General features: G+C 37.0%; 1 protein-coding gene and 1 non-coding gene across 2 annotated transcripts; one reads left to right on the top strand and one right to left on the bottom strand.

The window, feature by feature from the left end:
- Positions 1 to 936: 936 nt before the first annotated feature.
- On the top strand, positions 937 to 27,081 carry LOC140981582 (uncharacterized). The gene is made up of 5 exons (XM_073448011.1): positions 937 to 979; positions 24,977 to 25,105; positions 25,829 to 26,023; positions 26,225 to 26,581; positions 26,828 to 27,081. The coding sequence occupies exons 1-5, from the start codon at positions 937 to 939 to the stop codon at positions 27,079 to 27,081; spliced, it is 978 nt and encodes a 325-aa protein (XP_073304112.1).
- On the bottom strand, positions 22,862 to 22,967 carry LOC140981910 (small nucleolar RNA R71). The gene has a single exon (XR_012176183.1). It is a non-coding gene; the product is annotated as a small nucleolar RNA R71 (small nucleolar RNA).

The following is a 27,081-nucleotide window of genomic DNA, read 5'->3' as shown; positions in this document are numbered from 1 at the left end:
TTATCAGTTTATTTATTATTTTTGGCGAAAACTCATTTTATTACAATGAATTATTTTAAGCTGTCGTGTTGAAACATTATTTACTTCCGCTGCTATTTTTGAACATTAAACTTTATTTATCAGTTTATTTATGAATGATGCATTTTATTTAATTAAAAAGAAAATTTTTAAATTTTTCCGCAAATTTTCAAGTACGAATTTTGAGACCTCTACAGGTGGTATCAGAGCAATGGATATGTAAAAGGGTTTTACTACTACTGACCTCGAGAAGCTCACGAAGTCACGTCTTCGGTCTGTAAGTTTTACATTTTCGCCTTTTATTTAATGCATGAATTATTTAACAGCATGTTTTCATGAAATATTTTACGACCAGATTTTTTTTTTTTATTGTTCAGTATTTAAAACTTAAATAAATTAGAGAATTATGCATGTTGGTTACGTTTAGGTTATATATGGAACAGTATGCCTCCTAGACGCCCGGTTGGACGCCCGAGAGGTGATGATGAGCGCCGTCATGAAGACGGTGAGGATCAAGGACAGGGGGGATTCGGACCTCCACCCCCTCCACCTGATATGAACGCCCAGATGCTGGTTGGGATGACGCAGTTCTTCGTGCAGTTTGCGGGGAACAATGCCGCTGGAGCAGCTAGGCCGACAGGGGCCGAAGCTATTTACGAGAGATTCATGAAGATGCGTCCTAAGGAGTTTTCAAGGACGACGGACCCCATGATTGCCGAGTACTGGATCAAGTCCCTCGAGGTTATCTTCGAGTTTATGGAGCTTGGAGATGCAGACAGAGTTCGTTGTGCCACCTACTTATTCGGAGGAGCCTCAGTAGCCCTGAATTTGGCTACACTGAGTTGGGCGCGCTTCACGGAGGTATTCTACTCCAAATATTTTACTGAGGAGGTACGCACCAGGTTGACCACCGAATTCATGAGTCTGAGGCAGGGGGATCTGACTGTTACGGAGTTCATCCGTAAGTTTGAGAGGGGTTATCATTTGTACCCCTGATCGCGAATGAAGCTAAAGCGAAATCGATGCATTTCTTGGTGGGTCTACGGCCGATCTTGCGCCGTGATGTTAGGGTGTCTAACCCTACTACTTATGAGGTCGCTGTCACCAGAGCTCTAGCTGCAGAGCAGGATTAGCGTGATATTGAGAGAGACCGCCAGGGCAAGCGCCCAGTCCAGGTACCACACCGCCCTCCTCCTCAGCAGCATCAGCAGCAGAATAAGAAGCCTTTCCATGGCCCGCCTAGAAACAGAGGCCACCACCAGCAGCAGCAGTAGCGGGGACGCGCAGTCCCTAAGCCTATTGAGCATCCGATCTGTCCCAAGTGCACACGCCTCCATCCTGGAGTATGTATGTATGGCTCTGGGAAGTGTTACAAGTGTGGTAGCACAGACCACATATTACCGCAGTGCCCGCAGAGGAATCTGCCTACCCAAGGCAGGGTATTTGCTCTGCATGCAGCGGAGACGAACCCCGATACCATGCTTATGACAGGTACCTTTAAGCTTTAAATTTATATTTGGGATTTAATGTTTTGGGTTGAGATTTTGAACCTAGTATTGCGATAGGATTGCATGCTCTACTCAGCATTATTTTCGGGAATTTAAGTTAGAAGAACTTTGACCTTTGCATGTCTATAAGTTAGTTTTATGATTATTGGGTTCAGCCTAGTGTTCTAACCTTTCAGGTAGAATTTTCATAGCTGGCTCAGCTACAAAAGCCCTGATAGATTCAGAGGCCACTTACTCATTTATTTCTAAGGTCTTTGCGAATTTTCTCAAAGTTAAGACCGTTGGGCTAGATGTAGCCTCCTCAATGGTACTGCCTTCGGGAGAGGAGATGGCAGCCACCAATGTGATCCGAGACATAGATCTGGAGTTTCATGGCAACCTTGTTTATGCGGATCTGATTGTCTTGCCGATGCCAGAGTTCAACATCATATTAGGCATGGATTGGCTATTGCGGAACAGAGTGTTGATAGACTTCCAGTGGAGATCTGTCCTAGTCCGACCGCCTGGGACGACACAGTTCTTATTTGAGCCGGACAAGTATTTTCCCTTACCGCGCATTATTCCTTATGCCCAGGCTAGGAAGCTCATGCATAATGGGTGTCGAGCGTTTTTAACAACTTTTATATCTGTCCCCGAGGCGCCCAGTCAGTCAGCCTCAGATGTCTCAGTTGTCAGCGATTTTCTAGACGTTTTTCCGGAAGACGTCTCTGGTATGCCACCTGAGCGAGAGGTGGGGTTTTCCATTGAGCTTATGCCAGGTACGGTTCCGATCTCAAAAGCACCGTACCGACTAGCGCCGACAGAGATGGCAGAGCTTAAGAAGCAGATTCAGGAACTTCTTGACAAGGAGTTCATTCGCCCGAGCTTTTCACCATGGGACGCGCCAGTCTTGTTTGTGAAGAAGAAGGATGGCTCTATGAGATTTTGCATCGATTACCGGGAGTTGAACAGGGTTACAGTGAAGAATAAATACCCACTTCCGAGGATTGAAGATCTATTTGACCAGTTGCAGGGAGCTTCGGCGTTCTCCAAGATTGATCTGCGTTCCAGTTATCATCAGTTGAGGGTGAAAGATACTGATGTTTCGAAGACTGCTTTTAGGACTCGTTATTGCCACTACGAGGTCCTTGTGATGCCGTTCGGTTTGACGAATGCGCCAGCGATCTTCATGGATCTCATGAATCGCGTATTTCAGCCGTATCTTGATCAGTTTGTGATAGTGTTCATAGACGACATTCTCGTCTACTCGAAGAATCAAGAGGATCACAGCAGACATCTGACTACAGTGTTGCAGACCTTGCAGAAGCACAAGTTATTCGCAAAGTTCAGTAAGTGCGAATTCAAGTTGGAGAAGGTGGCGTTCTTAGGCCACATTGTTTCTAGCAGTGGTATTGAGGTAGACCCGTCAAAAGTTGCAGCAGTCAGAGATTGGGTTGTACCACAGAATGCATCTGAGATTCGCAGTTGTCTTGGCTTAGCAGGATATTACCGGAAGTTTATTCAGAGATTCTCATCTATCGCAGTTCCACTTACAGCGTTGACCAAGAAGAATGTGAAATTTGTGTGGAGCGATGATTGTTAGAAGAGCTTCGATACTTTGAAGCAAGCTCTTATCTCAGCACAAGTATTGGCCATGCCATCAGGGCCCGGTGAGCTTGTTCTATATACCGATGCTTCGAAACTCGGTCTTGGCGCAGTATTGATGCAGCATGGGAAGGTGATAGCATATGCTTCTCGTCAGTTGAAGACTCATGAGAGGAATTACCCTACCCATGATCTAGAGTTGGCAGCCGTTGTTTTTGCTTTGAAGATCTGAAGGCATTATTTGCATGGAGAGAAGTACCAGATCTTTACCGACCATAAGAGCCTCAAGTACTTCTTTACGCAGAAAGAGCTGAATATGCGTCAGAGGCGATGGTTGGAGCTTGTGAAAGATTATGATTGTGACATTAGCTACCACCCGGGTAAGGCTAATGTAGTCGCGGATGCACTGAGCAGGAAAGTTGCAGTGATGGCCCATTTGGCGTTTCAGAGACCTCTTCAGTCTGAGGTGCAGAGGTTTGATCTAGAGGCATATCCTCAAGGTAGAGTTCTACGTCTATCCACCTTGACAATCCAGTCTTCTCTCCTTGATCGTATTTGCAGTAGTCAGCCAGCAGTTGGCAAAGTGGAAGCAGCGAGATGAGGCCAAGGGCAGTGTCTTGTATTCAGTTAGTGACGGTATTGTCAGATATCGAGATAGGATATGGGTTCCAAGCAGTGATTCCATTCGAGAGGATATTCTATCGGAGGCCCATATGTCACCGTACTCTATTCACCCTGGGAGTACGAAGATGTACAAAGATCTGCAGTTATTATATAGGTGGCCAGGAATGAAGAAGGATATCAGACGTTTTGTATCCGAGTGTCTGACTTGTCAGTTAGTGAAGGCGGAGCATCAGAGACCAGCAGGTCTGCTCAAGCCTCTTCCTATTCCCGAGTGGAAGTGGGAGAATGTTACCATGGATTTCGTGACTGGCTTACCGAAGTCAGTCAGAGGATCTAATGCTATTTGGGTGATTGTCGATCGTCTTACCAAATCAGCGCACTTCTTGCCTATCAAGACGACTTTCACCATGGTTCAGTATGCAGAGTTGTATATCCGGGAGGTAGTCCGACTTCATGGTATTCCAATTTCTATCGTATCTGACAGAGACCCCAGATTCACTTCCTCATTTTGGAAGAGTTTGCATTCGACGATGGGTACGAAGTTGCTGTTCAGCACAGCTTTCCACCCTCAGACAGATGGGCAGTCAGAGCGAGTCATTCAGATTTTGGAGGATCTTCTCCGTGCTTGTGTTATCGATTTCTCCGGGAGTTGGGAGTCGAACTTGCCATTAGTGGAGTTCACCTATAATAACAGCTTTCAGTCGTCTATAGGAATGGCTCCGTATGAAGCATTATATGGTCGCAAGTGTAGATCTCCTGTTCATTGGGATGAGGTAGGAGAGAGAGCCGAGTTGGGTCCAGAGATTATTCAGCAGACTGCTGATGTAGTAGTCAAGATCCGTGACAGGATGAGGACTGCTCAGAGTCGACAGAAGAGTTATGCGGATCGACGGCGGCGAGATTTAGAGTTTGCAGTCGGCGACCATGTTTTCGTGAAGGTGGCACCTATGAAGGGTGTCTTGCGATTTGGAATGAAAGGGAAGCTCAGTCCGAGATTCATTGGACCATTAGAGATCCTCGATAGAGTTGGGACGTTAGCTTATCGTGTAGCTCTTCCGCTGAATCTGGTCGGAGTACACAATGTTTTCCACGTCTCTATGCTAAGGAAGTATATGGCAAATCCTTCGCATGTCCTGAATTTTGAACCGTTGCAGCTCACGCCGAACCTGTCTTATGAGGAGAGACCAGTGCATATCTTAGACAGACAGGAGAAGAAGCTTCGAAACAAGCTGGTTAAGCGAGTGAAGGTCAAATGACTCAACCATTCAGAGGAGGAAGCTACATGGGAGTCTGAGCCAGAGATGAGGAGTCGGTATCCGGAACTATGCGGTGAGTTCTAATTTCGAGGACGAAATTTCTTTTAAGAGGAGAAGGATTATAGAACCCGTAAATTAGACTACGTATAAGTCATGCATAATTCTTAGTATTTAAATTAAAATAATTTTATTGCATGAGTATTTAAATTCTCTTCTTTAAATTTATTTATTTCATGCAGTAGTTTAATTATTATCTTTTAGTAAATTAAGTGAGGCCGGACTGGAGTTGGAGTGAAGAGATAAATTTTAATGTTAAGAAATATCCCTAGAATTTATTTAAGTTAAATAATAAGTTAATTTAATGTAAAAGAAGGTTTAAGGAATTATCTAAATAAGTTGAGTTAAGTAGTAAATAGAGTTCAATAATTAATTCCTTAATTCCCTAAAATATTTAATGGGTAGATAAAACACTATAGATTTAAAATTTAATATTTAAGAAATATTTTCCCTTAATTTTCTTAAGATTTTCGGCCACCCCTTCTCATTTTTAAAAGATTTAGTCTTTTTGATTTACAACTCTTATCCTTTATTCAATTCCTTATCCATTTTTTTTATTATTTTTCTTGGAAGATAATTCCACCACACTAAATCTTCAATAATTGATAATTAAGCAATATTTTTGCCTCTTTTAATCTTCAAAATTCGGCCCTCTCATCTTTGTAGGATTTAAAACTTGTCAACTCACAATTTAATTGATTTTCTTCCTTATCCATTTTTAGGAGATAAATCCCTCACTTTTTAATTCTCCAATAATTAGTAATTAAACAATTCCCTACCCTATTTTAATAAATAAAAATCGATCACCCCTCTCCCTTCTTTTAAAAGATTTAAATGAGTTGACAACTCATTCTCTATTATCTCCTTAATCTGTTTTAAGTAGAGATTCTCCCCACCTTTAAATCGCCAACCAATAAATTATTTAAGCAATTTCTCCCTTGCTCCTAGACTAGAAGATCGACCAAGTGCATTCTAGAATTGCCCTTAAAATCTTTTATTATCACCATCATTCCTTATCTCACAAACTAGAAGATAGAAAGAATATTTTCCTTCCTTTATCTTGCAACCTTTCCTCCATCTCCTAGACTCATTTCTTCTCTCCATTATTTCGAGATTTAGAGCATCTTTCATAGTGTAAATCGTGAGGAAAAGAAAAAAAAACCGAGAGAAACAAGAGAGAAAAGTTGAAACAAGAAGCAAAGCACTCCGTCTCTTCCGCGCCGCGCCGTCGTAATCGTTTGTTTTCTTTCAAAACAAAAATCCAATGCATGTTTATATCTTTCTTTCACTCTTCAATCAAGTCATATACATGTTTTTAAACCATATTTGTTCATGATTTTTAATAGAAAAACTGAAATATTTCAGCAACTACACAACAAATTTCTGCACAGATTTTTCTACTTCCCCTCATGCTTCACATTGGTAGTCATTTTGATGGTTTCAGGGTATGGCTCGTTCCAGGCGCTCAAGGCTGCTTATGGACATGTCCTAGGGTATGTTAGGGTCAAGTTTGATCAAGGGTTCATGTCCCAAAACCGTGAGTTAGATGCTCCAATCTGCAAGCGTGAAACTAGTGTCATATTGAGTTCGATTTTTTGCAGTTTTGTTGTCAAGGGTGATGTTGCTGATCTTGGCTGCCCTAGGGGCTATAGCCATGGTTAGAACATCTCCTTGTCATGTCTAAGGCGTGACCAAGTCATCCTTTTGAGGCTTGGTCCATGGTTGCATCGGTTTTTAAATCAAAACACAAGAACAACCCCTTCCCCTTTCAGCCCTTCTCATTTTTCAGCAAGTGTGTTTCGGGTATTGTGGAATGATGTGGATCTTGGTGGGCCTATGACCCTTAGACATGGTTCACACCCTACCTCTGGATGTCTAGATAATGTTATGGCCAACCAAATGGCCACTGGAATGGTCCATGACAGCAAGAACCACAGCAACATCCCACGCGCAGAATTAGTGCTCGGTTGGGACGCATGATTTGTTTCTAGTGTGATGCGAATTGTGGCTGGCCTAGGGCCCTTAGCCATGGTTCAAATCATTCCCTAGGATGTTGGTAAGAGGTTCTGGTCGGTGGTTCAAGCCCCAATGGCCATTAGCCTTGCAAACGACGCAAGGAAACCAAAGCACAGCTGCTGTACTTTTGTGACAGCAACTTGCTGTGGCGGTTCAGTGGCTCGTTCGAGTTCTTGGTTGGCTTTTAGCCTATGGCCTTGGACTGGACAGTGCCTCATCAAGTTAGAAAGGTCATGTTTTTGGCTGTTTGTGATTCGGATCATTTTAGAGGTCGTACGAGAATTTACGGTGCAATGTGCCAAAGTGACACTCAAAAGAGCGTTTCACGTTTTTGGCCTCAATTCCCTAAATTTCGAGTATTGTAAATTTAGGAGCATTATTTCATCGTTTTTAAGAGTATTTTAATCATGACTAAACGTTGGTTCGGTGTTGGTTCGGGTTAGCTCGGAGTCATGATTAAATACTAAGTCAGTGGGCGTAATTGTCTCGTTTTTGGATTCAATTACAAAGTTTGGTCAAGAAAAATCAATCGCATATTTTTAATGTTAGATTTAAGTCGCAGCGAGCCTGGGAACGATCCAACCCATTTTGTACAATTAATACAGGACATTTAATTATGTTATTTAATTATATTACGTGCATAAAAATAGAAAATTTTCATTTTTGAGATTTATGTGATATTGCTTGTGGCCATTGTACTATTGTGGGATTATTACTTCACCCGGTCGCCAGTTACCGGTCAGTTTAGTTTTGTACCACCCAGTATACTGTGGCATTAGTCTGATCAGACGATTAGTATTTCACCCGGTCGTCAGTTACCGGTCCCGGTCGTCAGTTACCGGTCAGTTCAGTTCAGTTCAGTGCAGTTCATGGGGCCACTTGCGTACAACATAATCTCAACAAAATTATCATCCATGCTATTTTATTACAGAGCTCTATTGAGCTAACAGTTCACTTATGATTTTCAGTTCAGTTATTCACGTATTTATAATTATCCATGATAAGATATTTATAATTCAGTTATGCAAGTACTATAATTCCTCATGACATGATATTTTCACTTCGCATGCCATTTTATTATTATCTATTTACTTGTTATTTACGATATATGCATGTTGAGTCTTTAGACTCACTAGACTTGATTGTTGTAGGTACTGATGATGTCGGAACCGAGGGAGGGAACCAGTGAGCCAGCTCGAGTCGGCAGTAGTGGGACCCGAGGACCACATTTATTAGTTTATTTATTATTTTTGGCGAAAACTCATTTTATTACAATGAATTATTTTAAGCTGTCGTGTTGAAACATTATTTACTTCCGCTGCTATTTTTGAACATTAAACTTTATTTATCAGTTTATTTATGAATGAGGCATTTTATTTAATTAAAGAGAAAATTTTTAAATTTTTCCGCAAATTTCTAAGTACGAATTTTGAGGCCTCTACAACTTTGATTTATACAACTACTTGTACAAGCCCACCCAGCTTAGGACTTACCTATTGCCTAACTGAATTCCTAGTCTAGACTGAAGGCAGCACCTTCCAGCCAACGCTTCTTTTGCGTCTATGTGAGAAAGGCTACATACACAATTTTAACGTCTTTGTGCAAGACAGTATTTGAATGGTGGTGAGAGTGTTTGTGTGTGTGAGAACTGAACAAAGATGTTCTCACACACTGACGGAAATAAGCTTCTAAACTAAGTTTATATGACTGTTAAGAGTTCCCTCTGAGCTGATTGCTTCTGAAAGCTGATGTTGTAGAACCCGATAAATCAGATTACGTATAAGCCATGCATCATTACTATTATTTAAATTAAAAAATTATTTTTTTTACACATGAAGGGTTTAAGTCATTTTAAAATTTGTGAAGTCATGATTATTTATTTTAATCGCAGGAGTTTAGTTTTTATCCTTTCTTATAAATACGAGATGCCGGACTGGAGTTGGAGGATTGAGATAAAATTTATAATAAGAAAATACTCTTAAATTTAATTTAAGCCAAGGAATAATTTATTTTAATGTTAAAGAATGTTTTAAGATTTATTAAGTTGATTGGAGTTAAGTTAATAATTAAGTTCTCCCATGTCCAATATTTAATTAAAAGCCTAAATTAAAATGGGTGACCAATTGAGATAAATTAATCTAGGTCTAATTTATTCAAGAAATTATAACCTAACATTTTAATAATTAATTCTATAGATCAAGCCATGCTATGCAAGAAAATTATTACCCTAATTTAATTTACTAACTTACTAAAATACATAATGGAAGTTTAAAACTTTAAGGACTTAAAATACAAGATTTAAAACAATATTTTACCTTACAATTGCTAGTAAATTTCGGCCCCTTAGATCAATTCATGTATGTTTGGAAACTCTCCATTTTAACTACCCTTCCATAACCTTTCATGGTATATTAATTCCCTCACCTTTAAATCGCCTATATTTAATAATTTAAGCATCATTATGCACCTAATCAAACCACTAATCTAACCTACCAATCCCACAATTTTCGAGCAGTGATGAAACTTAAAATTAATAATTTATTATATGTTAAAACTTATATTTTAAAATTTAAGTTTCATTAAAATTATAAAATTATGTTATTTTAGTATTGTTTGTTTATATTTAAATGTTTTACTAAATAAGTTTTATTTTCAAGTTTTCTACGTGTTGGTAAAATAATGATAACTCAAGCTAGAAAATTCAAATAGAGGTGATTCAAACATGTTTGAAATCCTTGAGAAATTATCTACAACTTTGCAGAAGACATGATTGCCTAAAATTTTTGTTAAGATGATCAAATTGTGAAAATATCAAAAGGAGGACAAATTTACTTTCACCATGACCAGTATTGAAACGTCCTGCCCTTTTTATTGCTTTAAAAGTACTAGAAATTTTTTTTTTCCTAAATTTCGTTCCTCCCATGAAAATATTTTTATAAAATATTTTACCATTTAAAATTAAACATCCACGAAATAGTCATAGAAATGAAATCGTCAATTTGTTTTACCAAACCTAAAAAAAACCATAATTTTGAAAAGAATAACCCATACTAAACCTCTCAAAAATATCTCAAAAATCATAAATAACTAGTCTTAAAATCTTTAATTATAAATCATGATTCATAAGTGCGGAAATAAGTAGAAGCGCTGGTCCTCGGGTTATGTGCACCTTCAGTACAGTCAGTTCATCCGTCAAGACATCCCTCAAACTCACCTGCATCCATCACACCTAGTGAGTCTAAAGACTCAACACACCATAATCTTTATAACAAATAATACATATAAAACCACATGCAACAGTGAAAATACTTTTAGGTAAAAATAACATTTCATGACATGCATAAATAAATCTTACTCTTTTTCATTCTTTTCCTTATCATGACATAAAAACATTTTAACACGATCATAAACATTTTCCTTTTCCCTTTCCTTTGTTGAATTCAGATCGTTAATTGTGACTTTCCTGATCATGATCAGAAAGAGTCGATGGATCCATCTACATGTAACCACAGTACTGGGCGGCGGGGACATCAGCAACTCTCTCACCGGTCAACTGAGCCTTGGCCTATCATGATTCGAATAGAAATACGATCGTCGGGGTTCCCTCTGGGGCCTTTTCCCATAAATGGGCTTCCTCATGGGCCTTTTCCCCTAACGACGTTCCCATTCTTACCGTTACCACAAATCCGTTACCACATAACCGTTACCACATATTCGCAATGATGGAAACACGATCGTCGGGCTCCCACTGGGACCATAACCCTCACGATATCCCCACCATTAACGAATTAGTCACAATCAATTCACTTCCTTCAATATTTTTCATGATCATTACTTTAGAAAAATCATGAATAGCCTTTACATTTTTTTTTTTGAAACCAAGCATGCAACATGTATTTTTAAATGTCTTCCTTAAATTATAAAAATCCCATGGACATTTAAAAATCATAATTAAATCATGAACATCTCATATACATTTAAAAATAACCATAATATGATAAAAATAGCATTTAGGGCACTGCCATGACGATTACTAATTTCTAGGTGTAAAAAGACCGTTTTACCCCTAGACGTAAAATTTCTCAAATTTGACTTTTTCTTGAATTCATTGACTCTAGCATGTCCCAAATAATTATTTAAGGCTAAATTTTTTTTCTCATAATTTTATTTAGCTTAAAAATTAGACTTCCTCATTTATCATTAATTAATTGTTTTGACGGTGTTTTAATCCCGGAAAAATTCCAAACTTTAATATAAAATTCCTAAATTCTAAATTTAGTCTTTTTATATTATTTTAGCCCTTATGGACCACAACTCGACCTCCGTGAGCCGTTTTCCACTTTTCTTTATTTTAAAAACCCTAATTTGACACCTAAACTTCGACCCCGAGCCAACTTTCGATTTTCACGAGTTACCCCCACACCATGTCGGACCAAAACTTGACCAACATCCTAAATTAACCTACTGGACCCTTAAACCACTAAGGAACCAACCTGAGCCCTCTTTTCCTTACCCCTAAGCTGGCCGAGAGTTGCACCTAGACTAGGACTCTTGTTTTGCTTCTAAGACTCTTCCCCACGCACCCAACCGCTGAACCCACCTACTGTACACCCTCTAAGGACCCTAATGAGACACCCTAGCCTAGCCCACGACCCACGAGCCGAGCCCCTAAGCCCCTGGATGCCTGCCCTCTCGCGCGCACCTGCAACGCGATTCACGGGTGGGAGTCCTAGCATGGCTAGGACTCCTTCCCCAGCCCATAACTCGAGTCCTAGCTTGGCTAGGACTCTTACCCTGACCCATGACAGCCCCTGGCCGAGCCCTAGCCCAAGCCAAGGCCGAACCAACCCCCTGAACCCGATCGTCCCCAACCCTTGACAGCAGGATCACGGTTGTTACTTGTTCTTGTTTCTTTTGTTTTTTTTTTCTTTGTTCCCGCCGAGGGTTGGGTGGTGTGGGGGACTCTAAAACATGTATAAACCTTACTTGATCTTACCCTAATCATGTCAGCCCCTTAACCGAACAACATACAAGTTTTTGGATTCAAAAATCGAGTTTCCTCATGTACACATGCAACATACCGAAATTTTCCGAAATAATTCTATGAACTTCATGCATACAATAATTCAAACAATACTATGATATGATGGATGAGAAAAGGAGATGTATAGTGTGCCTTTGCGTTAAATACGCTCGAATATCCGTTGACGTCGAAGAACGGGACGAAACCTTGGCTTGTTTCCCCTTGGCACCTTCGAATTTCCTCTTCTCCTTGTGGTGTGTGTGTGCCATGGGGTGCTAGGGTTGTGGGGAGAGTTTTTCAGATTGTATAGTAGGGTGGCCGTGAGTTTTGTGGTGTTAGGAGTGTAGGGTTTTGTAATTAAAGATTTTTAAATAGCTAATTAAATTTGCTAACTAGGTTAGGCCTATTAAGCCAATTAAATTAAGCCCATTAGTCTATTTAGGACATAATTAAAATATTAACAAAGTTTTTTTTTATTAAACATGTGAAATTTATTAGCCGGGTTTCCAAAAAGTTCGTATTCTAGTTGAAAAACCAACTCCAGTAGAATTTATGTCCCGACGTATAAAATCACTTTAAAACCTTATATTTTCAAAAATAATAAAAAACAACACTCATATTTTAAATAATTAAAACAATTATTTAGTAAAAACATTTTTTTTCGTTTTTTCAGCTTTCGGTCCCCGTTCCTCGATCGTCACTGGAATAATGCTTAAAAATACAGTTTTATGCATGATGACAATAAAAATCTCATTTAGCATATAAAAAAGTATGTCACATAATTAAATGGCAATTAAAATCAGTCATTTACTTATTTTTTATTATTTCCTAGATTCGCATGCAGTTGGATTACGTCGTTTAATTTTGGACCTTACAATTCCTCCCCCCCTTAAATAAAATTTCGTCCTCGAAATTAGAACTTACCGAATAGATCTGGGTAGCGACTCTTAGAGTCTCTCTCGGTTTCCCAAGTAGCTTCCTCTTCCGAGTGATTCAACCACTTGACTTTGACCATTGGAATGACTTTGTTCCTCAATCGTCTTTCTTGCCTTGCTAAGATCTGGACAGGTCTTTCTTCATATGTCATATTTGGGGTGAATTGAAGAGGTTCATAATTAAGCACATGTGACGGATTCGACATGTACTTCCGCAACATTGAAATGTGGAACACATTGTGAACTCCTACAAGCGCTGGTGGCAATGCCACTCTATAAGCTAGTGTACCAATCCTCTCCAAAATCTCAAATTGACCAATAAATCTTGGGCCTAGTTTCTCCTTTTTGCCAAAACGCATAACACCTTTCATGGGTGCTATTTTCACAAATACGTGATCTCCCACTGCAAACTCTAAGTCCCTACGTCGTTTGTCTGCATAACTCTTTTGTCGGCTTTGCGCCGTCTTTATTCTATCTCGAATTTGACTATAAGCTCGGTAGTCTCTTCAATCACCTCTGGACCAATCTCTCTTCTTTCACCCACTTCGTCCCAATGAATAGGAGATCTACATTTCCTTCCGTAAAGTGCCTCAAAAGGAGCCATCCCGATTGATGATTGATAGCTATTATTGTAGGTAAACTCCACTAGAGGTAATTTTGGTTCCCAACTGCCTTGGAAATCAATAACACATGCTCGAAGTAGATCTTCCAAAATCTGTATAACTCTTTCTGACTGTCCATCGGTTTGAGGATGAAATGCTGTACTGAATAGTAACTTGGTTCCCATCGCTGCATATAGACTTTTCCAGAAAGATGACGTGAACCTCGGATCTCTGTCAGAAACAATGGATACAGGAATCCCATGCAGACGAACTACCTCTCGAATATACAACTCGGCGTACTGAATCATGGTGAAGGTCGTCTTGATAGGTAGAAAGTGCGCTGATTTAGTAATACGATCAACTATCACCCATATAGCATTAAATCCCTTAACTGTCTTTGGCAATCCCACGACGAAGTCCATGGTGACATTTTCCCATTTCCACTCGGGAATAGGGAGTGGCTTCAATTTACCTGCTGGTCTTTGATGCTCTGCTTTAACTTGTTGGCAAGTCAAACACTCGGATACAAACTTCAGAATGTCTCTTTTCATGCCTGACCACCAATATAGCAACTGCAAATCTTTGTACATTTTCGTACTCCCCGGGTGAATGGAGTAAGGTGTGTCATGAGCTTCTTTCATAATAAGGCCTCTCAAAGAATCGTCACTAGGAACCCATAACCGATCTCGATAACGAACTATACCATCCACCTCTGAATATAATTTCCGACCCTTGGCTTCATCTCTAGCTCTCCACTTTTGTAACTGTTCATCAGTGGACTGCCCATCACAAATTCTATCCCTCAAGTTTGACTGTACCGATAATGTGGCAAGATTAGGTGCCTCGCTCCTAGCATACACTGTCAGCTCAAATCGCTGTATCTCGGACTGCAACGATCTTTGGAGTGATAGATGAGTGATAACTGCTGCTTTTCTACTCAGTGCGTCTGCCACTACATTAGCTTTTCCCGGATGGTAGTTAATGTCACAATCATAATCTTTTACTAGCTCAAGCCATCTGCGCTGTCTCATATTCAGCTATTTTTGGGTGAAGAAGTATTTAAAACTTTTATGATCGGTGAATATCTTACATTTCTCCCCATAAAGGTAGTGTCTCCAAATTTTCAAAGCAAAAACTACTGCTGCAAGCTCAAGATCATGAGTGGGGTAGTTTTTCTCGTGAATCTTCAACTGTCTCGATGCATAGGCTATAACTCGGTCATTTTGCATCAGAACTGCGTCCAATCCAAGTTTAGATGCGTCGGTATAAAGAACATAATCCCCTTGCCCCGATGGCATAGCTAAGACAGGTGCTGAAATCAAGGCTTGCTTCAACTTGTCAAAACTGTCTTGACACTCTGATCCCCATATAAACTTAGCATTCTTTTTGGTCAAGGATGTCAAAGGTACTGCAATAGAAGAGAACCCCTGAATAAACTTGCGATAACAACCAGCAAATCCCAAGAAACTGCGAATCTCGGTAACACTCTTCGGTACTGGCCACTCTTTCACTGCCTCGACTTTGCTTGGATCAACTTCAACACCATTACGAGAAATGATGTGGCCTAAGAATGCCACTCTATTGAGCCAAAACTCGCACTTACTAAATTTTGCATATAGCTTCCTGTTTGTAGTACTTGCAGTGCTGTCCTCAAATGACGACTATGCTCCTCTTTGTTCTTCGAATAAATCAATATATCATCAATGAAGACAATAATAAACTGATCCAGATACGGCTGAAATACGCGATTCATGAGATCCATGAAGATCGCTGGTGCATTAGTCAGACCGAATGGCATGACCATAAACTCATAGTGCCCATATCTAGTACGGAATGCTGTCTTGTGCACATCAGACTCTTTCACTTTTAATTGATGGTATCCAGATCGCAGATCAATTTTTGAAAATACCGCGGCTCCTTGCAACTGATCAAATAAATCTTCAATTCTTGGCAGTGGATATTTGTTTTTGATCGTGACCTTGTTAAGTTCCCGATAATCGATGCAAAGACGCATACTACCATCTTTCTTCTTCACAAATAATACCGGAGCGCCCCATGGAGAATAACTAGGGCGAATGAAGCCCTTGTCTAGCAATTCTTGGATTTGATCCTTCAATTCTTTCATTTCAGCGGGTGCTAGACGATAAGGTGCTTTAGATATAGGAACGGTGCCCGGTATAAGATCGATAGAGAATTCCACTTCACGATCAGGCGGNGACAAAAGATTTACCACTAGGTTGCCTAATAGATACCGATCGCTGACGAAAATCAATCGAAGCTCCATTTACTGATAGTCAATCCATCCCCAATATAATATCAAATTCGGGCATAGGAAGCACAATAAGATCTGCCCGAACAACATCCTTGAATAAACGAAGCTCCAGATTCTTGACAATTTTAGACGTGACCATTTGTTCATCGGATGGAATAGAAATTTTGAAACCCAAACCCATATCTTGAGGATTAATATTCAGTCTTTTGATGAAGGTTTCATATACGAATGAATGTGTAGCTCCCGAGTCTAAAAGTGCGTAGGTTGTTACACCTTGAATGATAATCCTCCCTGCGGTGAAAATGTCTTTTAAATCTTTTCGTTTTGAATCTCAAGGATTTACTATCATTAATTCCAAAAGTTATATGAAGAATTTGTGTTGAACTTAAACCTATTTTCGAAAAAATTGTACTTTAGTCCCTCAACTATTGAGATTTGCAATGTTGACCCAAAGTTTTCGAGTTATTGCAATTAAGTCTTTAAACTTTTTGAAATTGTTCATTTTAGCTTTTGAAGTTCCCGTAAATTACATTTATGGCCCTTAAGTTTTCGGTACTTGCATTTTGGTCCCTTAATTATCGAAAATTGTATTTTAGAACTTAAAATTTCGAAATTTGCACATTTAACCCCCAATGATTCGAATTCCTCTAAAAATCCTTTAGTTATGATCTTCTTTAATTTTGGCCCTAAACTTTTTATTTGGAATCATTTCATCCTTCACATAAAATAAGGCACAAAACTCAAATCATTTTTTATGGTTTCTAAAATCATAACTTAAGTCCAACTAGGTAGAACATGCAATCTAATTTTCACTAGGTTAATCCTTTTCTCTAATCAATTCTAATATCCAATTTAACATTTCAAGCAATAATAAACAATATAAAAATGTTAAATGACTAGGTTACCCGTGATGAGTGTAATGTCTGTCTCTTCCTCAGCTTCCTCGGCATTCATAACATAAGCTCGTGCCGTGGTAGCCGCTTTCCTCTGTGGGCATTCTATAGCTTTGTGACCAGCCTCCTTGCAGTAGAAACATTGAAATGATCCCAATTCGCATTTGCCAAGATGTAGACGGTTGCACTCCTTGCATGGTTGCCTTTCAGCAGGCTTTGGTGCTCCAGGGTTTTGTGGCTTTGGTGGCGCTGGCTTCTTGACTTGACCTTGGGGCTTTTGGGGCCCTTGAGGTCTAGGAGGACCAGTATTCGGCTTCTTGTTGGGTTGATTGTTATTCTGATAGTGCTGCCTCTTACGCTGAATCTCAAAGTCAATGTCCCTCAAGAACTGCTCAGCCTGATATGCATAAGTAACTGCCATAGCATAATTCTCCGGACGCATCATCATAACTTTATCCCGAATGGTAGGTCGTAGGCCATCCATAAAATGTCTAAGCTTTTCTTCCGCATCCCTGGCAATAAGGGGTACAAAGTGACAACCCCTATCAAATTTCTTCACAAACTCAGAAACAATAGCATCACCCTGACGGAGGGCCATAAACTCCCTCTTTATTCGGCTCCTAGCATCCGGAGTGAAATATTTCTCATAGAAATTTGTCTTGAACTGTGCCCAAGTGAGTGTAGTAAGGTCAACACCATGCTCGGCTCCTTCCCACCATAAAAAAGCGTCGTCCCTAAGCAGATAAGTAGTACACCTTACTCGATCCGCATCTCCCATATCAAGATAGCGAAAATGTACCTCAAGTGAACGAATCCAACCTTCTGCAGCAAAAGGATCGGTAGTGCCAGCAAATTCCTTCGGCCCTAGCCTCCGGAACTGCTCATAAACATCCTGCTGTGGCCTAGTCGCCTGCTGCTGCTGCATCTGCTGTAACTGCTGTTGTAACTGTTGCTGTTGTAACTGCTGCTGCTGTAATTGTTGCTCGAAGAGACGAGCCATACCCTCTAATGCAAGAGTAGCAGGATCCCCCGGTGGTGGTGGTGGTGGTACGTTTTCTTGTTGATTCACACTGTTCTCTGCTTGGTTTCCATTAACGGGGGCACGTCTAGGAGGCATTTTATCTGAACACTTTCCAAATTTCTTAACGTAACCATCATGCATTTAAATCTAAATTTTCTAATCATGTGACATAGCCTATACCATTTAACAATTTAAGCATGCACGCATAAATACTCAAGAATCTAATAAACATGTAACGTAAACACCTTATTCATGACATAATGCAGGTAACACCATATAATCATATAAAGCATGTATACTTACAATTTGAGGCTTGACGACTGATCTTTCCGGCGCTGATGGTGGCACAACCCTTTACAGGACCCTTGGCTATGATACCAACTGAAACGTCCTGCCCTTTTTATTGCTTTAAAAGTACTAGAAAATTTTTTTTTTCCTAAATTTCGTTCCTCCCATGAAAATATTTTTATTAAATATTTTACCATTTAAAATGAAACATCCACGAAATAGTCATAGAAATGAAATCGTCAATTTGTTTTACCAAACCTAAAAAAACCATAATTTGAAAAGAATAACCCATACTAAAACTCTCAAAAATCTCTCAAAAAGCATAAATAACTAGTCTTAAAATCTTTAATTATAAATCATGATTCATAAGTCATAAGTGCTGAAATAAGTAGAAGCGCTGGTACTCGGGTTGTGTGCACCTTTATTCCAGTCAGTTCATCCGTCAAGACCTCCCTCAAACTCACCTGCATCCATCACACCTAGTGAGTCTAAAGACTCAACACACCATAATCTTTATAACAAATAATACATATAAAACCACATGCAACAGTGAAAATACTTTTAGGTAAAAATAACATTTCATGACATGCATAAATAAATCTTACTCTTTTTCATTCTTTTACTTATCATGACATAAAAACATTTTAACATGATCATAAACATTTTCCTTTTCCCTTTTCCCTTTTCCTTTGTTGAATTCAGATCGTTAATTGTAACTTTCCTGATCATGATCATAAAGAGTCGATGGATCTATCTACATGTAACCACAGTACTGGGCGGCGGGGACATCAGCAACTCTCTCACCGGTCAACTGAGCCTTGGCCTATCATGATTCGAATAGAAATACGATCGTCGGGGTTCCCTCTGGGGTCTTTACCCATAAATGGGCTCCCTCTGTGGCCTTTTCCCCTCACGACATTCCCATTCTTACCGTTACCACAAATCCGTTACCACATAATCGTTACCACATATTCGCAATGATGGAAACACGATCGTCGGGCTCCCACTGGGACCATAATCTCACGATATCCTCACCATTAACGAATTAGTCACAATCAATTCAGTTCCTTCAACATTTTTCATGCTCATTACTTTAGAAAAATCATGAATAGACTTTACTTTTTTTTTTTGAAACCAAGCATGCAACATGTATTTTTAAATGTCTTCCTTAAATCATAAAAATCCCATGGACATTTAAAAATCATAATTAAATCATGAACATCTCATATACATTTAAAAATAACCATAATATGATAAAAATAGCATTTAGGGCACTGTCATGACGATTACTAATTTCTAGGTGTAAAAAGATCGTTTTACCCCTAGACGTAAATTTCTCGAATTTGACTTTTTCTGGAATTCATTGACTATAGCATGTCCCAAATAATTATTTAAGCCTAAATTAATTTTCTCATAATTTTATTTAGCTTAAAAATTAGACTTCCTCATTTATCATTAATTAATTGTTTTGACGGTGTTTTAATCCCGAAAAAATCCCAAACTTTAATATAATATTCCTAAATTCTAAATTTAGTCTTTTTATATTATTTTAGCCCTTATGGACCATGACTCGACCCCCGTGAGCCGTTTTCCAATTTTCTTTATTTTAAAAACCCTAATTTGACACCTAAACTTCGACCCCGAGCCAACTTTCGATTTTCACGAGTTACCCCCGCACCATGTTGGACCAAAACTTGACCAACATCCTAAATTAACCTACTGGACCCTTAAACCACTAAGGAACCAACCCAAACAACAAAAATGAGCCCTCTTTTCCTTACCCCTAAGCTGGCCGAGAGTTGCACCTAGACTAGGACTCTTGTTTTGCTTCTAGGACTCTTCCCCACGCACCCAACCGCTGAACCCACCTACTGTACACCCTCTAAGGACCCTAGTGAGACACCCTAGCCCAGCCCGCGACCCACGAGCCGAGCCCCTAAGCCCCTGGACGCCTGCCCTCTCGCGCGCACCTGCAACGCGATTCACGGGTGGGAGTCCTAGCCATGCTAGGACTCCTTCCCCAGCCCATAACTTGAGTCCTAGCTTGTCTAGGACTCTCACCCTGACCCATGACAGCCCCTGGCCGAGCCCTAGCCCAAGCCGAGGCCGAACCAACCCCCTGAACCCTGAACCCGATCGTCCCCAACCCTTGACAGTAGGATCACAGTTGTTACTTGTTCTTGTTTCTTTTGTTTTTTTTTCTTTGTTCCAGCCGCGGGTTGGGTGGTGTGTGGGACTCTAAAACATGTATAAACCTTACTTGATCTTACCCTAATCATGGCAACCCCTTAACCGAACAACATACAAGTTTTATGATTCAAAAATCGAGTTTCCTCATGTACACATGCAACATACCGAAATTTTCTGAAATAATTCTATGAACTTCATGCATACAATAATTCAAACAATACTATGATATGATGGATGAGAAAAGAAGATGTATAGTGTGCCTTTGCGTTAAATACGCTCGAATATCCGTTGACGTCGAAGAACGGGACGAAACCTTGGCTTGTTTCCCGTTGGCACCTTCGAATTTCCTCTTCTCCTTGTGGTGTGTTGTGGGGAGAGTTTTTCAGATTGTATAGTAGGGTGGCCGTGAGTTTTGTGGTGTTAGGAGTGTAGGGTTTTGTAATTAAAGATTTTTAAATAGCTAATTAAATTTGCTAACTAGGTTAGGCCTATTAAGCCAATTAAATTAAGCCCATTAGTCTATTTAGGACATAATTAAAATATTAACAAAGTTTTTCTTTTATTAAACATGTGAATTTATTAGTCGGGTTGCCAAAAAGTTCGTATTCTAGTTGAAAAACCAACACCGGTAGAATTTATGTCCCGACGTATAAAATCACCTCAAAACCCTATATTTTCAAAAATAATAAAAAGCGACACTCATATTTTAAATAATTAAAACAATTATTTAGTAAAAACATTTTTTTTCGTTTTTTCAGCATTCGGTCCCCGTTCCTCGATCGTCACTGGAATAATCCTTAAAAATACAGTTTTATGCATGATGACAATAAAAATCTCATTTAGAATATAAACAAGTATGTCACATAATTAAATGGCAATTAAAATCAGTCATTTACTTATTTTTCATTATTTCCTAGATTCGCATGCAGTTGGATTACGTCGTTTAATTTTGGACCTTACAAGTATATAGTAAAAAAAATCATAACTATTTTAATATTTAACCAAATGAGGTGAACCAAGTGGCCAAATTCATCTAGAGACAATTCCCCACATGTTTGCTGTTTTGAGCAGAGTTAAATTTGGTGATTAAAGTGGTGGAACAAAGCATTGAAAGAAGGGACATGGAATTGAAGTTGGAGGAGACAGAGACTACTATTACAACTACATGCCAATAATAAAATTTTTGACCATTTCTCTAATTTGGCATATAAATAGAGGCCTTGTGCTAGCTTGAGAATCATTCTATCTCATTGTAAAATATAGTGTGAATGTGTATAGAAGTTCTAAGTTCCAATATATTTTTCATTTTTCCAATTATGAGTGATGTTTTTAGTGTTGATCAAAAGTAAGCTCATGGAAAGCTAAATCTATTATGTCAAGGTGAAGAGGATGAATTTTTGGTGAAGTATGATTGTTTATATTTTGTATATTCTTTCTTTATTTTTTTCATTTTGCTAATTTCTTTTTATTGTAGGTATAAAAATGAATTATTTTTTGTTATCAATTTATATCAAATTCTTTAAAATATTGTAGTGTTTATCTTGTTTTGTTGTTTAGTTTTGATACAATAAATATTTTATCAATTATTATTGTTATATTATACATATATATATATATATATAATTATATTATATATATATAATCATAGGTACCATATATAAAATATCGGCGAATTCGGTATTTTCTATAGTGGGAACTATATTATATTAGGTGTGTGTTTAAATATTTAATTTTCTTGAAACCATTATTTATGGTGGTTTCCTTTGTTTTACTTTTAGTTAAACAGTATTGCATAAACCAAGAATAAATCCTCGATCCTCGACAAAATTTATAATTTGTAAACTTCGTTCTTGCATTTGGTAATCTATAAATTAATAAATTTAAACTTAAAATAACCTCTCTGTGGATCGATCTCGTACTTACGAAATATATTACTTGCAGACAACCTACACTTGGGTGAATTATAATTTAAGTAGTAGCAAGTTTTTGGCGCCGTTGCCGGGGAGGTATACATTAAGTTTATTTTTGTTAATTATGTTTTATTTATATGTATTTTGTTGTTTTTTTTTTTTGTATGAGTATTTGGAGTCGAAAAAAAAAGTGGTAGACTTATTCGAGTATCTGAAAATAATTTAAATATGGATGATAATTCAAATAATCAAGATAATGATAACAATAATAACAATAATAATAATAATAATCAAGAACATGATCAATTAAGAACACTTAGGCACCATATGAACCCTATTAGAACTAGTGCCCCATCTTGTTTAGTTTTTCCTCCTGATGCATCTAATTTCAACTTTAAACCTCAAATTATTCAACTTTTACCAAATTTTCATGGCTTAGATTCTGAAAATCCATATTTACATCTAAGAGAATTTGAGGAAGTTTGTAACACTTATAATGATCAAAATTGTAGCATGGATATAGTTCGATTAAAGCTTTTCCCTTTTTCTTTAAAAGATAAAGCTAAAACATGGCTACAAAATTTGAGATCAAGTTCAATAAGATCATGGGAAGAAATGCAACAACAATTTCTCAAAAAGTTTTTTCCTTCCCATAGAATAAACTATTTTATAAGACAAATTACTACTTTTTCTCAAAAACAAGGAGAAACATTTTATCAATGTTGGGATAGATATAAAGAATTACTTAATACATGCCCACATCATGGTTTTGAAACATGGAGAATAGTTTCTCACTTTTATGAAGGTCTAATACCTAAAAATAGGCAAATGATAGAATTCATGTGTAATGGAATTTTTGAAGATAAAAACCCAAAGGAAGCTTTGGAGTATTTGGATTCATTAGCAGAAAATGCACAAAATTGGGATAATATAGGCACAATAGAACCACCAACAACTAAAATCAATAATTCAACAAATGGGGGTGATATCTATAATCTTAAAGATGATATATATATTCAAGCTAAACTTGCATCTTTAGCGAGAGAAATTGAGTCATTAGAAATGAAAAAGAGTGGTCAATTAAAAAATATTCAAGAAATTGTTTGTCATATATGTGATACACATGATCATGCTACAAAAGATTGTCCAACATTACCTTCATTTAAAAAATATCTCCATGAACAAGCAAATTATGTGAACAATTATAAAAAATCAATACTAGATCCTTTTTCAACATCATATAATCTTGGATGGAAAAATCATCCTAATTTTAGTTGGAGGAATGATAATAATGCACAACCCTCACAACAATATTTTCAAAATAACCAAAATCATCAAGGGTATATTCCTTATGTTACACCTCCAAGAAAAAATTTTGAAGATGTAACTCATGCATTTATCCAAAAGCAAGAACCTATCAATATTCAAAACATTCAATCTATGACTGATTTGAAAGAAACTCTTGCAAAATTTGCATCTGCACTTAATATTCATGAAAAATGAAAATTTCCATCTCAACCTCAACCTAATCCAAAAAATCAAAATCAAGAATTAAAAAATGAAAAAATTGATCAAATAAAATCTGTTATTATACTTAGAAGTGGTAAAATAGTTAATGATCCATATAGTAATGAAAACAAGGATCATTTAAAATCAAAGAGTAAGGATGATAATCCTGATACTTTTGAGAATGATGATACCTTAAATTCTAAAAATAATATGTTGAATGATAAATCATCTGAAATATTAAATGAATCAAATAAACCTTCACCATTTCCTCATGCATTAACAAATCATAAAAAACAAAAAAATGATTTTGATATCTATGAAGTTTTTAAACAAGTAAAGATAAATATTCCATTATTAGATGCTATTAAACAAGTACCTTCATATGCAAAATTTTTAAAAGACTTATGTACTGTGAAGAGAAAATTGCATGTGAAGAAGAAAGCATTCTTGGCTGAACAAGTAAGTTCTATTCTTCAAAATAATTCTAGTTTAAAATATAAAGATCCTGGTTGTCCAACAATTTCATGTATTATTGGAGAAAATAAAATTAAAAAAGCTTTGTTAGATTTGGGAGCAAGTGTGAATTTACTTCCTTATTCAGTTTATGAAAAACTTAATTTAGGAGAATTAAAACCCACTTCTGTTACTCTCTTACTGGCGGATAGGTCAATCAAAATACCTAGAGGTATTGTAGAAGATGTGTTGGTTCAAGTTGATAAATTCATATATCCTGTAGATTTTATTGTTTTGGATACACAACCAATAGAAGTACATAATGAAATTCCAGTAATATTGGGACGACCATTTCTAGCAACTTCAAATGCTTTAATTAATTGTCGAAATGGAATAATGAAATTGTCTTTTGGAAATATGACTCTAGAACTTAATGTGTTCAATTTATGTAAACAACCAAGTATTAATGAAAATGAATATGATAATGAAATTGAAACAATTATGGAAGAAAATATACAAGAAGAAAACTTAAATCAACAATCTGAAGTTTTTTCAATAGAAAGTTTTGAGTCTGAAAATAATTTTAAAAAAGATGATAATACAAAACTTGAATTAAAAGTTTTACCATTCGAATTGAAATATGTATTTCTTGGTGAAAATAAAACATTTCCTGTTGTAATTTCTTCCACTCTTCTACCAAATCAAGAAGAAGATTTAATTAAATTACTTAAGAAATATAAAAATGCAATTGGATGGACTTTGAAAGATATAAAAGGTATAAATCCTTTAATTTGCACACATAAAATTCATTTGGAAGAAAATGCTAAAACATATCAACAACCACAAAGAAGGTTAAATCCACATATGAAGGAAGTTGTTAAGAATGAAGTATTAAAACTATTAGACGCTGGAATTATCTATCCAATCTCAGATAGTAAATGGGTAAGTCCAACACAAGTAGTACCTAAAAAGTCAGGCATCACTGTTATAAAAAATGAAAAGGGAGAGTTATTACAAGCTAGGATTCCATCTAGTTGGCGTATGTGTATTGATTATAGAAAATTAAATGATGCAACTAGAAAAGATCATTTCCCACTACCATTTTTAGATCAAATTCTAGAAAAAGTAGCAGGAAATTCTTATTACTGTTTTCTTGATGGGTATTCGGGGTATTATCAAATACCTATATCATTAGAAGATCAAGAAAAAACTACTTTCACTTGTCCTTTCGGAACTTTTGCATTTAAAAGAATGCCATTTGGTTTATGTAATGCTCCGGCTACTTTTCAAAGATGCATGTTAAGTATTTTCAGTGATATGATTGAAGAATTTGTAGAAGTTTTTATGGATGATATAACTGTTTTTGGAAACTCATTTGAAAATTGTCTTAAAAACCTAGAAGAAGTATTAAAACGATGTGAAGAAAAAAATCTTGTTTTAAATTGGGAAAAATGTCATTATATGGTTAAATCTGGGATTGTGTTAGGTCATGTGATATCTGAAAAAGGAATTGAAGTTGATAAAGCCAAAGTTGATGTTATTGCTAATTTAACATCACCAAAAACGGTCAAAGAAGTTCGATCATTCTTGGGTCATGCAGGTTTTTATAGAAGGTTTATAAAAAATTTCAGCATAATATCTAAACCAATTTCGAATCTTTTAACAAAAGATACACAATTTGAATGGACTCAGAAATGTGAAAATGCTTTTAAAAAAATAATTAATCTTTTAATTACATCACCTATTTTACAACCTCCAGATTGGTCTTTACCATTTGAATTAATGTGTGATGCAAGTGATTATGCTATAGGAGCTGTGTTAGGACAGAGAAAAGAAGGAAAACCGTATGCAATCTATTATGCTAGTAGAACCTTAAATAGTGCCCAAATAAATTATTCAACTACTGAAAAAGAATTACTTTCAGTAGTATTTGCATTAGATAAGTTTCGATCTTATTTAATTGGTTCTACTACTATTGTGTACACTGATCATTCTGCCGTAAAATATTTATCAAATAAACAAGATGCTAAGCCAAGATTAATACGGTGGATTTTATTGTTACAAGAATTTGATATTATAATTAAAGATAAAAAAGGAAAAGAAAATGTCGTAGCCGATCATTTATCTAGAATAATGACTGAATCATCTCATAATGAAATACCAATAAATGAAAATTTTCCAGATGATCAGTTGTTTTATGCTACTATTATGCCCTGGTTTGCTAACATTGTAAATTTTATTGTGACAAATAAAATGCCTTCTCATTGGAATTCACAGGATAAGAATAAATTCTTGATAGAAGTTAAAAAATTTTATTGGGATGATCCTTACTTGTTTAAGTATTGTCCTGACCAAATTTTTCGACGATGCATACCCGACAATGAAGTAAGTAATGTTATTAAATTTTGTCATTCTGAAGCATGTGGAGGTCATTTTTCATCCAATAAAACAGCTGCAAAAATCTTACAATTTAGATTTTATTGGCCGTCTTTATTCAAAGATACGCATTTATTTTGCAAATCTTGTGAAAACTGTCAGAAGATGGGATCAATTTCAAAACGAAACATGATGCCTTTAAATCCAATCATAATTATTGAAATATTCGATAGTTGGGGGATATATTTTATGGGTTCATTTCCATTATCTTTTGGATATACGTACATTTTAGTCGCTGTTGATTATGTTTCAAAATGGATTGAAGCAATTGCATGTAGAACTAATGATCATAAAGTTGTTATAAAATTTTTAAAAGAAAATATTTTTAGCCGATTTGGAATACCTAGATCAATAATTAGTGATGGGGGAAGTCATTTTATAAATAAATTAAATTCTTCTTTGTTAAGAAAATATGGCATTACACATAAAGTTTCTACCCCATATCATCCTCAAAGTAATGGTCCAGTTGAACTTGAAAATAGATAA

Source organism: Primulina huaijiensis, chromosome 7 (assembly GCF_012295235.1).
Source record: "Primulina huaijiensis isolate GDHJ02 chromosome 7, ASM1229523v2, whole genome shotgun sequence".
Lineage (NCBI taxonomy): Eukaryota > Viridiplantae > Streptophyta > Magnoliopsida > Lamiales > Gesneriaceae > Primulina > Primulina huaijiensis.
Note: the sequence above shows the minus strand (reverse complement) of the source record. Positions and strands in the feature narration are given on the sequence as shown.